General features: G+C 21.4%; 2 protein-coding genes across 2 annotated transcripts; one reads left to right on the forward strand and one right to left on the reverse strand.

Moving 5' to 3' along the window:
* Positions 1-200: 200 nt before the first annotated feature.
* On the reverse strand, positions 201-753 carry INS49_004375 (uncharacterized protein; the record flags this gene model as incomplete). The annotated part of the gene is made up of 2 exons (XM_043165164.1): positions 201-459; positions 524-753. The coding sequence occupies 2 exons, from the start codon at positions 751-753 to the stop codon at positions 201-203; spliced, it is 489 nt and encodes a 162-aa protein (XP_043017879.1).
* Positions 754-3603: 2850 nt separating this feature from the next.
* Positions 3604-5498, forward strand: INS49_004376 (uncharacterized protein; the record flags this gene model as incomplete). The annotated part of the gene is made up of 2 exons (XM_043165165.1): positions 3604-3759; positions 5493-5498. The coding sequence occupies 2 exons, from the start codon at positions 3604-3606 to the stop codon at positions 5496-5498; spliced, it is 162 nt and encodes a 53-aa protein (XP_043017880.1).
* Between the last annotated feature and the right edge of the window lie 8528 nt (positions 5499-14026).

Here is a 14026-nt window from a genome sequence, read left to right on the forward strand (position 1 = left end):
TAATATTTCTTTTTTAAATATTTATATAATATGTTAATAAATTAATAGCTTTAAAAATATATTATTATTTTTATAATTAATGCTTTCATTTATTAAAAAGGTATTTAGTTATAAATTTAAATTATATTAGCTTTAATATATAAAAAGTTAAGAGCTATAAGGAGGAACGATAGCATAGGCTTAAGCAGCTTAGGCGGCACTTAATTGTTGCACGCGACTCTTCTTAGATCCGCCAAGAACATGCCCATACGTTCATAGATAAGGCACAGGTTCTGGTTGGAACTCCTAGGGTCCTCCAGCTCGCAGCTCTCGTGCAATAGCCGGATGAACTGAGCACCGCCGCAGTTTGTAACAAGCTTATTGTTTAAAACCTCGTGGAGATGCTTAACAGCGGCAATCTCCCGCTTCGCCTGACTTTGATTGGCGGCGTAGACCTTGATGGCGACATACCGGTGGCCCCTAAGCAATGCGTCAGAATGACTGTCTTGGCGGTGGGATAATTATCTAGTAGAAGGGGTTTTACCTCAGGTCGCGGCAGAGCCAAGATGTCGAGGAGGTGCCGTAGCCAAGCTTCGTGATGACTTGGTAGCGGTCCCGAATCAACTCGCCGATCCGGACAGGGAAGAATTCTTTGGGCGAGTACCACGAGTAGCTTTCTTCATCGACTCGGCGGGACTTGGCAAACTTGTGAAACCCGGAGGAGGGGAACACCCTAGCCGGGGAGGGAGGACGAGAGGTTGAGCTCGAAGGCATGGAGGGCTCTCGTGCTGCTTCCGGATGCTGAGCTGTGGTAGTAGTATTGGCTGGTGGTTGAAACGGCGTCGGCTTTGACTGCTGCCCCCGTTTCCTCGTGATACCTCCTCCGCGGCGGCAGGAGTTGCCGCAGGTGTGACAACATATTTCGATCTGAGACATGCTGCATTCAAGAGGAGCGGCGATTGCCTCAACGCGCGCACGTCGACTTCATTACTGGCTGTGAGACCTGGCCGCAGTCTGAGATGGCGTGATGCACCCATGCGCTTGAAATGATGAATGATGAGGTTGGTTGGGTGCCTATTAAGCACCTTACGCTGTTGCTACCTTCTCGTTGTCCCGACCGTTACTGTAATTATTCTTACAATACCAGTATAATTTTAAATACTTGAAAATAATTTTGTGCATATTATAAGAGGATCGTTGGTTTATTGGTATGGCGAGCTACGGTAGATGGACCAAGAGATGGAGGAAACTATATTGGACCCTGAAATTGGTGTATTGGGTCGTCAGCTGGGTGGCTGCTGGATCGGCCACAGCATTCGACCGGCCATACGGGCTTGCATGACAAACGCCATCGTACGGTACATGGCAGTAGGCGACAATGTATGGTGCGGCACGAGGATATCATTCATAGCCTACCCAGCCAGCGCTACAAGTAAGCCAAGGCTCGCCACTCCAATCGCATGTTGCATGTAAAGGACGCTCTGCTGGCCAATCCTTTTTGCTGAGCGTGTCACGCGTGACCCGGGACAGGAACGAGATGTCAGACGTGAGGCGATACCAAGGGCTCGGTAGCGCGGCAGATACCGGTCTAGGGGTTCCATCGTCGTTCTACTAGGTACGGAGTACAGAAAGCCAGCTCGCGGGTTCCGAGGCGACAGGGCGTGCTGAACACGAGCCCTGCCCAGCTGCGGCAAAACAAGGTGAGAAGTTCGTAGATTGCCTAGGTGATCTTGGAATTCCGCCCAATACAATAATACACAGACCCGAGTGCCCGGGTCAAGACCAGCCGAGGCAAGCCGGGGGAGAGGATGAAGGCTCTCATTGCTGGAAGAAAGCCGTGTCCGTGGTGTTGACGTACAGTATGGGGCTTGCACGGTCTCGCGCCCGCCCCTGTTCTTCGCAAGGCACCGCACTGCTAGGAATAGAATTCGGGCCGGCCCCAGCAACAGCAATTGAAGGACTGCATCCCCTGGCCCGGCTTAACACTAGAGTCCGCCCCGTGGCCCGCGGGTAGCCCATTCCATCGGCCGCCAACGAATCCTCAGTGCCCATACACAGTAGACAGGGCAGTGGCCGGCTTGGCACTGATTCCCGGAGCGCGCCCGGGCTTCCCGTCACGCCACTGACGATATTTATGCATGTACGTTGGTAGTGTTGTTACTGTGTGTGCCGGGCCGGTGACCAGACCCTGATGGAACGTTCCTGGAAGTTCGAGAATTTCCATGATAGACTTTTACAGGATGGAGCAGTCCCCAGAAATCTACAACTCTACAGACTCTCCGTCTTTCTCCCCAAGATCATTCACGCAGTGGGTCATCCAGACAGCCCCATAAGCGGCCATGATCGTCGGTGGCATCCCGGCCGCCGCCCAATCGGCCGCACTCTGGCGGCTTTGTGGAGACACGACACCCGCATGCTCCGATTTTCTCGTCTCCAGTCAATCTAAAGAAACTCCAGGACCCCAGACAAGATGCTTGCACAGTCGCGCCACAACCCACCCATCTCCAGACTCCAGTTTTCCTTCTCTCCACGGGGAACCTGTCGGACATGTGCGTGGCTTTTTCACGACACGACACGATCTTTCAACGTCCCTTCCTCCCGGTGCTGCCTACTGGCTGCGCCTAGGCGCGTCTCGTGAAGATGGCATGACCAGAGCCGAGCCTCAAGAGGGACAACCAGCCCTCGACTTCCTCTGGCGGATGCCTCGATCCCGGTGCATGCCGCCACGCGGTTGCTTGTCGCCCTGATGCTCCGTCGCGGCTGCTTGTCAAGTAAGCCTATTCGTATGGGTTAATCTCGCATGGGATGATTTGTGGGATAGCGAGCATACCGATAAACTCCGATGGGTACCGTCCTGTAGGTAGGTAGTAATTCCCCGTGGCACAACCTTCCATGATAACCTGCTATGGGATAGTCCCCCATAGGACACCTTCCTATGGGATAATCTGTTTCGCTTCCCTCCTGTTTCTCGTTGAATAACCTGAATGGCTTGTTGCTGCCCTCTACTGTGCTCTCGAGTGCCTGGTCCACCCTCTGGGCTGAAATCAGCTCTCACAATGCCCATTGGTTCAAGATGACCAAACTGACCGGCAGGAGCCAGCCGTTGACTCGCTGGGGATGTGGACGGAAGGATTCTCTAGCTTGCTACAGTACTCCCGCTGCGAGAAGACAGTGCCCGCCCCCCCCCCCCTGCCACGCTACAGTAAGTTGGTGATCCTACCCTGCTGCCACGGCACGTCGCATGTCGCCTGCTCGGCCCCCAAGACTGTCAAGCATCGCCAGCCGGCTTGGCCAGCACATCCTCGTCAGGGCGTGGGTGCGGTGAAGCTTTCTAGGCATCGAACGGTGCTCCTCGGGGCGCACAACATGGCCATGTCCGAATTGTCGCCTGTTCCATCAGCTGCCAGCGCGAATCCCAGTCCTATCCCAGTTCCAACGAAGCTGGTCACACAGGAAGGAGCAGCGAGCGGCCACGAGGACGACAATTTTTAGCTCTTACCACAGTTCTACAAGGCACTGCGTATGGTGCCCGAGCCAAGCATCCATCACCAGAGAGTGCCAGTGTGGTTGGACCGTACCACGGCACGTTACCTACACGACAGGTACGCTTGCAAGGGCCTCGACATGAGAGAGGAGCCGGCAGCCGGGAACCCTGGCGCATCGCTCCATCCGCTCGACCTCGGCCGAGCAGCCTTTTCGCCCTGGATCCTCGATGAGAAGAAACAACCCTCCCTCAACAAGGCCCTCTCCATGGCCACTGCCACTTCCCCAGACAGCCCAGTCGGCCCTTCCAGAGTCCCAACCAACCCGCTTTCTCCATGTTCCTACACATACATGACATGGATGATCCACCTACGCTTTCGTCTACTCGTACCGTATCCTGACTGGTTCATGTTTGGAACATTCTGACATGTGGTTTTACCACGTCTTTTTACCTGGCTTCGGCGCCACTGCTACCACCCATGGCATTCCGCCCGCTCCCTTGGTAATCCCACCCCGTCCAATGTCACCTGCTGACGTTACGAGACTGTGCGGAGCCAGATGGAGCGGCTCGAGTCCACCTCGCGTTTGTGAGGGAGCGTGGTTGTGGCATGGGTTGGTCCGGTCAAGGTGTCCCAAGGATCCTCTCACCTGCATGGTAGCATGCTGTGTACATACATGTATGCAGATCGACAACGAGGCTGCCGCAGATACAGTGCACGGTACACAAGTATAAAGGGAAAGAACCTCCCAGGTCCTCCCCTCTCTTGTCCCCCCCGTAGTTATTCATTTTCCCTCTATCCCTAACTCAGGCCTTCGACCCTGCTCAAGCGTTAAGAGGTCGTCAACAACCGACTACTCTACAGAGGAACATCAATCCATTCCTCTAAAACATGGTTTACCAGTTCATAGCCGATATTACTTAGCCACAACTTTATTTTACAAATAAAAAACATTTATACATAACTATACATTATGCTTAGTAATTACTTAAAATAAATATAAATTTATATATATATTTTTATATAAATAATTTACCTTTATTTTAATTTTTAGCTTCTTAATTAAATCTTTTATAAAAAAGTATAAGTTTAAAAGATTTATTAAAAAATAAGTTAAATATTATTAATAATCTTTAATTATAATATAAAGTATTTTTTCTTTATATTCTTTATATAAAAATATAAAATAATATAATTATTTAATATTAATTATAAATTAATAAATTATATTATATTATTTAATAAATAAATTATCTTATTAAAAATATTAAAAATATTTTTTATTACATTTTTATTAATATTTTTATATTAATTAATAATTATATTATTAACAACTTTTATATTAAAATTTAATTTATTTAAATATTTATTAAAAATAAATAATATTAATATTTTTTTATATAATTTTATTAAAAACTTAAAAATAATATAAGGCCGCGTAGTGCATTGGTTATACGTTTAGCTTCTCTCTACGGAGAGCATAGATTTAAACCTTATTATAGCCGCCAAGACCTTTTTTAGGAATTTTCCCCTTAACTATGCTATAGTAAATCGCGGCTTGCCTATTTATAACCCCCTTAATTAAAAAAGGGGCCTATGCTTAAGGCCTTAAAAACCCTATTAAAGTTAATAAAAATAAGTACTTAAAAAAAGCCTTAAGCCCTTAAAACCTTAAATTAGCAGCGCCTTAAAATATATCTTATAATAAAGCCCCTTTATAAAAAGCCTTTAAATTAATTAATAAATAAGCCTTATTATAAGCCTTAATTAGCTTTATTAAAAGCCTTGCATTAGCAAAGGTAGCTTTACAACTTTATATTAAAATAGCCGCGGCTTTTAATAAGAAAATAATAATCCTTTATTAGGTAATTATAAAGAATTTGCTTATAAAAAGCGGCCCTTATTAAGATTAAGATTAAAAAAGAAAATTATTAAGAGAAAAGAATAAAGAAAGACTTTATAAATCTTAAGAAAAGTTAAGGAAAGAGCTCTTAATTAAAAGAATTAAAAGGCATATTAATTTTCATTTAGCTTTAAGGCACGGTTTTTCTAATATAAGTAAATTTATAAAGGAATTGCATGCTAAATTAACAAGCTTTATATATATATATATATATATATATATTATAGCTTTATATAAATAAAATATTATTATTAAAAATAATATAAAGAAGTTATAAAACTTAATTTTAAATTAATAAAACAGAATTAATTATTATAATTAAAAAATATTTATAATAATATAAAAAGTTAAAACTTTTATAATAATTATTAAAAAAATTAATTAAAATATTTATTATATATCTTTTATATTTAATAATATTATTTATATTTTTAAAATTATACCTTATTTTAATTATATACTTTATTTATTTTAAGTATAGCTAACCCTTATTAATTAAATATTTATTATTCCCATAAGTTATATAATCTTTATATAAATTTATATTAAATCCATAGTAAATCTATAATAAATCCATCGCTAAGAATTAGCGATAAATGCATTATAAAACCTTGTAAGGTTTTATAAAGAATTTACTATAAATAAAGAAATATAAATAAATATTTTATTAAATTTTATATAAATTTATAATAAATCTTTTATAAATTTTATAAAAGATTTATTATAAAACTTTTATTAAATTAAAAGTTATAAATAATTATTAAATATAATATTTAATTAAAAAAATTTAAAAAATAATAACTTATGATTATAAATATATATAAAAAATAATAATATTATTATTTATTTATTATATAATTAATTAATAAAAAAATAATATTATTAAATTTATTATAATATAATATTTATTAAAAAATAAATAATATAAAATTAATAATAATTTAAAAAGATTTATTAAAAAAAGTTAATATTATATTTAGCTTTTATAATTAAAAATATAAGGTTTTCTTTTTTTTAAGTTTATTATTAATTTCTGTAATATTTATTTTTAATATAATATTATAAATATTTTTATTTATATATAATTTAATATAATATAAATAAATAATAATGGATTTTAAGTAAATTTATTATAAATTTATAAGGAATTATATATTTATAATATTTTTATAATAAATTTATAATAAATTTATAATAAATTTACTATAAATTTATTATATATATATATATATAAGTAAATTCTTTATATATTCTCTTAAAATTTATAAAGATATTAAATTATATATTTTTATATTTATTAAAATAATAATTATAATTATATACCTTAATTATATAATTATTTTATAAAAAGATTAAGTAAATTATAATTATTATTATTATAATATTTTAATATTTATAAATTAAGTTATAAGATTTTTTAATAATTAATAATTAAATAAGTATTAACTTAAGCTTTTTTAATTAAATAAAAAAAGATAAAGCTTATTATAATTTAATATATAATGTTTTTTAATATTTTTATTATTATTTTTTAATATTTATTTAATAAAGAATTTCTTATAATTATTTAAGCTATAAATTATAATATTTAAAAGAATAAATATTTTTTTAATTTTTATAATTAAAAAATAAAAATATTTAATAAATATTATAATAATATTTATTATTTAATAACTTTTATATAATTATTATTTTAATATATATAATTTATTAAAGTTATATAAAACTTTTAATTTAAATTAATTAAAAAATAAATAATAATTAAAATTAATATTTAAATTTTAAAAGCTTAAATAATAAACTTAATGTTTTTAAAAATATTTTAAAATAATTTTTAACTTTAATATTTTATAAATTTAAAGTTAATTAAAATCTATATTTATTATTACTAATTATATTAATTAATTTATTATAAAAATATATTTATTTATTAATAATTATTAAATAAAATTTAGTTAAATTAATTTTAATTAAAATATATTAAAGTTTTATAAAAGCTTTATTAAATTATTATTTTATTAAATTATAAAATATTAATAAAATAATATTTTTAATTATTAAATTATATATACTTTATTTTATTAACTTATAATATATAAAATTTATATTTTATAAATAAATATTTTAATTATATAATTAAAGAATTTAATAAAAATAATTAAAAATATAAAGCTTATTAAAAAATTTTAAAATTCTTTAAAATTAAATTTAATATTAAAATTATTATTAAAACTTTAATTTTTATACTTAAATTTAAGAAATTATAAAGAAATTTAAAGTATTAATATTATATATATTTAAATAAAAAATTTTTTTAAATCTTTATAAGCTTTTAAAACTTATAATTTTTAATTTAATTAAAAAATATTTTTAATTAAATAAAATATAAATTTTTATAAAAAAAATAAATTAAAAGTAATAAATAATTATAAAATTAATATTAATTTTAAATATTTTAAATTAATTAAATAAAAATTAATATAATAATAAAAACTTATAAATTTATTAAAAATAAATTATTAAATTATTAATAATTATTTAATATAAGCTTAAATTAAATAATAAACTTTATTTTATTTTAAGCTTTTAATTAAAATAAGAAATTCTTTATAATTAAAGCCTTTTTTATTAAAAGTTTAAAATATAAAAATTATATAATTAAAACTTTAAAATTAAATAATTATTATATTTATTAAGTTTATTAATTAAAAAATAATAAAAATTAATAATATAATTATAGCTAAAAATATTAAAATTTATTAAATAATAAATACTTATTTAAATATAATAGCTTTTATAATAATTAAACTTTTAAGAATATTTTTATTAAATAATTTAAATTATATAAGCATTAAAATAATTTTTAAAATTTAATTTAAATATTTAAAATTAAAAGAATTTATTATTTAAAAAGAATTTTAAAAATGTATTAATTAATATAAGCTATATTTATAAAATAATCTTTATTATATAACTTAGCTTTATTATAATTTATTTTCTTATTTATTAAATATAATTTATTTTTAATTTTAAATAATATTTAATAATAATAAGCATTATAAATTAATTTATTATTTTATAATATTAATTAAATAATTAATGTTTTTATAATTTAAAATATATAAAATTAAATTAATAAAATATTAATTATTTCTTATTTTAATTACTTTTTTATTAATAAAAACTTTTATAAATTTAAAATTAAGTTATAAATAAAGTAAAAAACTTAATATTTATAATAAAAAAATTAAAATAATAATAAAAAAAACTTTTTAAAAAATATAATTATTATTTTACTTTTTAATTTTAATTAAGCTTATTTATTAAATACTTTTATTAATATATATTAATATATTAAATTTTTATTTTTAAGCATTTAAAATAAATTAATTATATTAATAAATTTAATTATTTTAATTTAAAAATTATATTTTAAATTTTATATTATAAAATATAATTTTAAAATAATATTAAAAGTTATTTAATATTTATTAATAAATTTAAAATAAATAAAATAAATATATAAATTTATTTTAAGCTTAAAAATTATTAATTAATAAATTATAATAAAGTTAAAATTAATTATAATAACTTTACTAAAATATATACTTAAATTTATAACTTTATTAATATTTTAATTAATAAAATAATATTAAAAGCTTTTTAAATATTATTATTTAAATATTAAATATAAATAATAATAATTTTTAATATAATTTTTATTATAAAAATAAGTTAATTATTAAAAATTATTTTCTTATAAATAATAAATTATAAATTATAAAAAAAAAACGTTTATTATAAAAAATAATTTAATTTATAAAATATTTAATTAAAATAAAGAAATTAATAAATTAATTACTTTAATATTAAAAAATAATTATTATTTTATTAATAAATTAAATTTATATAACTTAATATAAATAAGGTTTAATATTTATATTAATTTATATTTAAATAAATACTTTTATTTTAATTTTAATTAAATATATTATAAATAAAATATTTTTTTTATATTAAAATTATTACCTAAAAAATATTTAAAAGCTTATTTAATAATAAATTTTTATATATTTATTTATAAAGTAATTTAAAATAAGTTAATATTATATATAAATTAATTATTAAAAATCTTATTATTATATAATAAATTATATATTTATATTTATATATAAATTTAAAGAATTATAAATAAATTATTATTTATAATTTATTATAATATTAAAGCTTTAAAATATATTATTTTTTTAAAATTATTTAAAGTATTTTTTATAAATTATAATAAATTAAATTATAAAAGTTAATATTTAAAAAGTAAATTATATTAATATTATTAATTAAATTAAGTTTAATATATTTTATTAAAATATTATAATAAATTACTTAATAATTATTATTATATATATTAAAATATAAATATTTAATTACTTAAATATTAATTTATTAATAAATTAAAAGTTTATAATTTCTTATTAAATTAATAATTTAAAAACTTAAAAAAAAAAGTTATTTTTAAATATTTTAAATAATATAATTATAAATATTATAATTTTTATTAAAGTTTTTATATAAATATATATAATTAAAATTAATATAAATATTTTAATTTTATTATATTTATATTAAATTATATTAATATTTATTATAAAATTAAAAAAAATATTTTTTTTTTATTTTAATTTAAATAAAAAGATTAAATTAATAACTTAATAAATTATAATTTTATAAATATTATTATAATATATTAATTATTATATTTTATATATATTTATAAAAGTTTTTATTTAAAAATAATTACTTTTTTTTTTTATAATAATAAAACTTTTTAATTAAAAAATTAAAATATAAGCTTTTATATATATAATATTAATTACTTAAAATAAATTCTTTTTTTAATATTAAATTTTTTTAATTTTATTAATTTATTTAATAATTTAAATTAAAGTTTAAATAATAAAATTATATAAAATTAAAAAGCTTAAATAATATTTTTATTAAATAATTTCTTTAAAAAATTATTATAAAAGTTTTTTTTTAAGTTTTAAAAAATAACTTATATAAATAATAAAGTTAAAAATATTTAAAATTTAAAGGTTTATTTAAAATTAAATTATTAAATAATATTTATATTTATTAATTTTTTAAATTCTTTATTTATAAAGCTAAAAAGTAATTTAAAAATATTAATATATTTTTAAAAATAATAATTATATTTTAATTTTTAAAAATTAATAAATAAAAATACTTTTAATAAATAATTAAATAAATTAAAAAATTAATATATATTTATATTATTTAAAAAAAAAATTAAAAAAATAATAAATAAGCTTATAAAATAACTTTTATAAAAAAAAAAAATTAAATAAATAATTTTAATTACTTTTTTTAAATTACTTATTTTTATTATTTAATAAATAATTTATAATTAATATAAAAATTAAATAATAATAAACTTATAAATATTAAATAAAAAATTATTATTTTAATATTTATTTTTTATTTTTTTAATTTAAAATTATATAAAAAATATTTAATAAAGATTATTTATTTATAATAAATATTAATATTTTTTTATTAAATTATAATTTATAAACTTTATTAAAATAAATTTATTATTATAAATTATTATAAATAAAAATAATTTAAAATAATAATAATAAGTTTTAATAATTTTTTAATTTATATTTAAAAATATATAAATTATACTTTATAATTTTATAATCTTTTTATTATTATTTTTATAAATAATATTATTATATTTTTTAATTTAATTATAAAATATTTATAATATTTATAAATAATTTTTAATTTATTTAAAATTAAAAATTTAATACTTTTTTTAAAAAAATAAATTTAAAATATTTATAAAATTACTTAATTTTTATATTAATAAATTAAAAATATATAATATTATTAATTAAATTTAAATTATTATAAAGTTATAATTCCTTTTTATTTTATAATAATTAAAAAGATTTATTAAGCTTATAAAATATTTTTAATATTTAATTTTATATTTTAATTAAAGAATTAATTTATTATAATATAAAAAGTTTTAAATATTAATTATTATAAAAATTAAAAATAAATTATTTAAAAATAACTTTAAAAAATAATATATATAAAAAGTTAATTTTAATTTTATTATAAAAAAACTTTATATTTTTTATAATTTTTAAAATATTTTAATTAATTTAAATATTTTCTTTTATTATAATTTTATTAAATTATTATTTATTTAAATAAATATTTTAAAAAAAATAAATTTTTTAAGTATTTATTTTTAACTTATTAATAAATAAAAATAAAATAAATATTAATTAATATTAAAAATATAAATATAATTAATAATATACTTAAATAAAATTATTAATATAATTAAAAAGAATATTAATTAATTAATTTAAAGATAATATACTTTATATAATTAATTTAAAAACTTTAAATAATATTTAAATTTAATTATTTATAATTAATTTATATTTTAATTAATTTATATTTTAATTAATTATATTATAATTATTAATATTATTAATTATATTTTTATAAAAATAATAAATAAAATAAAAATAAATTTTAAGCTTATTTTAATTTTAAAATATTTTAATTAATATTAACTTATAATATATTATATATTAAAAATAATTAATATTATTATTAATATATTATTATAATTATTAATATATTAATTAATTATTAATAATAAAGAAATCTTAAATAAACTTTTTAATTTAATTATTTATATTTTATTTAAAACTTAATTTAATTTAAAATTTAAAAATAATATACTTTAAGTTTATTTTAATAATAAAGAATAATTTAAAATTTAAAGTTAACTTTAATAATTAAATATTTATATTAATTTATTATATTAATTAAATATAAATAATTTTTTTTATTTTAAAAGATATTATAAAAAATATTATTTATATATTTCCTTAAAAATAATTAACTTTATTATAATTAATATTTATAATTTTAAATATTATTTTAATAAAAAAAAGTTTATTAAAAATTAAAAGATTTATTTATTATTAAAAATTATTAATATAAAATATATAAATATTTAAATATTTACTTTATATATATTATAAATTAAAATATAATTTATATTTTTACCTTTAATTTTATTTTATATTATTATAATAAACTTTATTATTAATTTTTTAAAAATATTAATAATATATATATTATAAGAAATATTATAAGCTTTTTTTTTAATATTATTTTATTTATTATTAATAAATATATTAAAATTATACTTATTAGCTTAAAAAATATTATATATATAATAAAAAATTAAATATAAACTTTATTAAAAACTTTTTATTTTAATAATTAAAGAATTTTAAAATATATTATTTTTAATTAAAATTATAAATTTTTTTTTAAGTTTTAATAAAAACTTTAAAGAAATTTAAATTTAAAACTTTTTTTTATTATATAATATTTATAAATTAATAATTAATTTAAAATTAAGAATTAAATAATTAAATTAATTATATAAATAATAATTATTATTTATTTAAATTATTAATAAATAAATTTAATATTAATATTATAATTTAATTTTAATAATATTTATAATAAATTAATAAAATACTTTATTAATTAAATATTATATAATTTTAATTTTTTTATATTATTATTATTAATAAATTAAGGGCTTATATAGCTTTATAAACTTTATTAAAAAAAAGCTTAGTTTATAATTATTAAAGTTTAAATAATTATTTATTATAAGTTAACCTTAAGTATTTATTAAAAGATACTTAAAAGGAGTTATAAATTATAATATTTAAGAAGTAAGTTAAGCTTTAAAAGGGCTTAACTTTAAATTTATTTTTTAAGTATATGCCTTATTATATAAAAGGGTTGGGTGCAATACAGGCCTAGCATAAGCATATATTATAACTTAAGTAATAGCTTAAGCTTATTATATTATTAAATAATAATATAATAAGAAATATTATTAAATATAATTTTAATTAAGAAATTAAATATATATATTTTTAAAAAAAAATATAACTTACTTAAAAAACTATTTTATAAGTTTTTTTAATAATAAATAAGCTTATTTAAGGTTTAAAGAAATAAGTAAGTTAATTTATTAATTAATAATTTTATTATATTAAATATATATATATATAATAATTATAATTATTTAGCTATTTTTAACTTAATTATTAAGTTTTAATTTATATAAATATAATTTTTTATTAATAAATATAATAAATATTATTAAAAATAAAATTAAAAGCTTTAAAGCTTTTAAATATTATAAAATAAAAAGGATTATTTAAAAGTAAAATTATAAAATAAATTAAGGCTTAATAATTATTAAATATTTTATTAAGTAAGTAAGTTATTTAAATTATTATAATATATAAATATTAATTAATTATTTATAAATTAAAAAATTAATTAATAACTTTAAAATATAAAAAGTTAAAATAAAAACTTTATATTAATAAGTTAAGTATAATATTATAATAAATCCTTTATTTTTTAAATTAAGAAATATTTTTTAATTAAGCTTATTAATAAAATAAAAAAAGTTATTAAATAAGAAAATTAATATTAATTTAATTATTATAACTTTATTATATTAATATAATATATAAATTATTTAAAAAATAATTATTTAAATATAAATAATTTA

Source organism: Diaporthe citri, assembly GCF_014595645.1.
Source record: "Diaporthe citri strain NFHF-8-4 chromosome Unknown scaffold_12, whole genome shotgun sequence".
Classification (NCBI taxonomy): domain Eukaryota; kingdom Fungi; phylum Ascomycota; class Sordariomycetes; order Diaporthales; family Diaporthaceae; genus Diaporthe; species Diaporthe citri.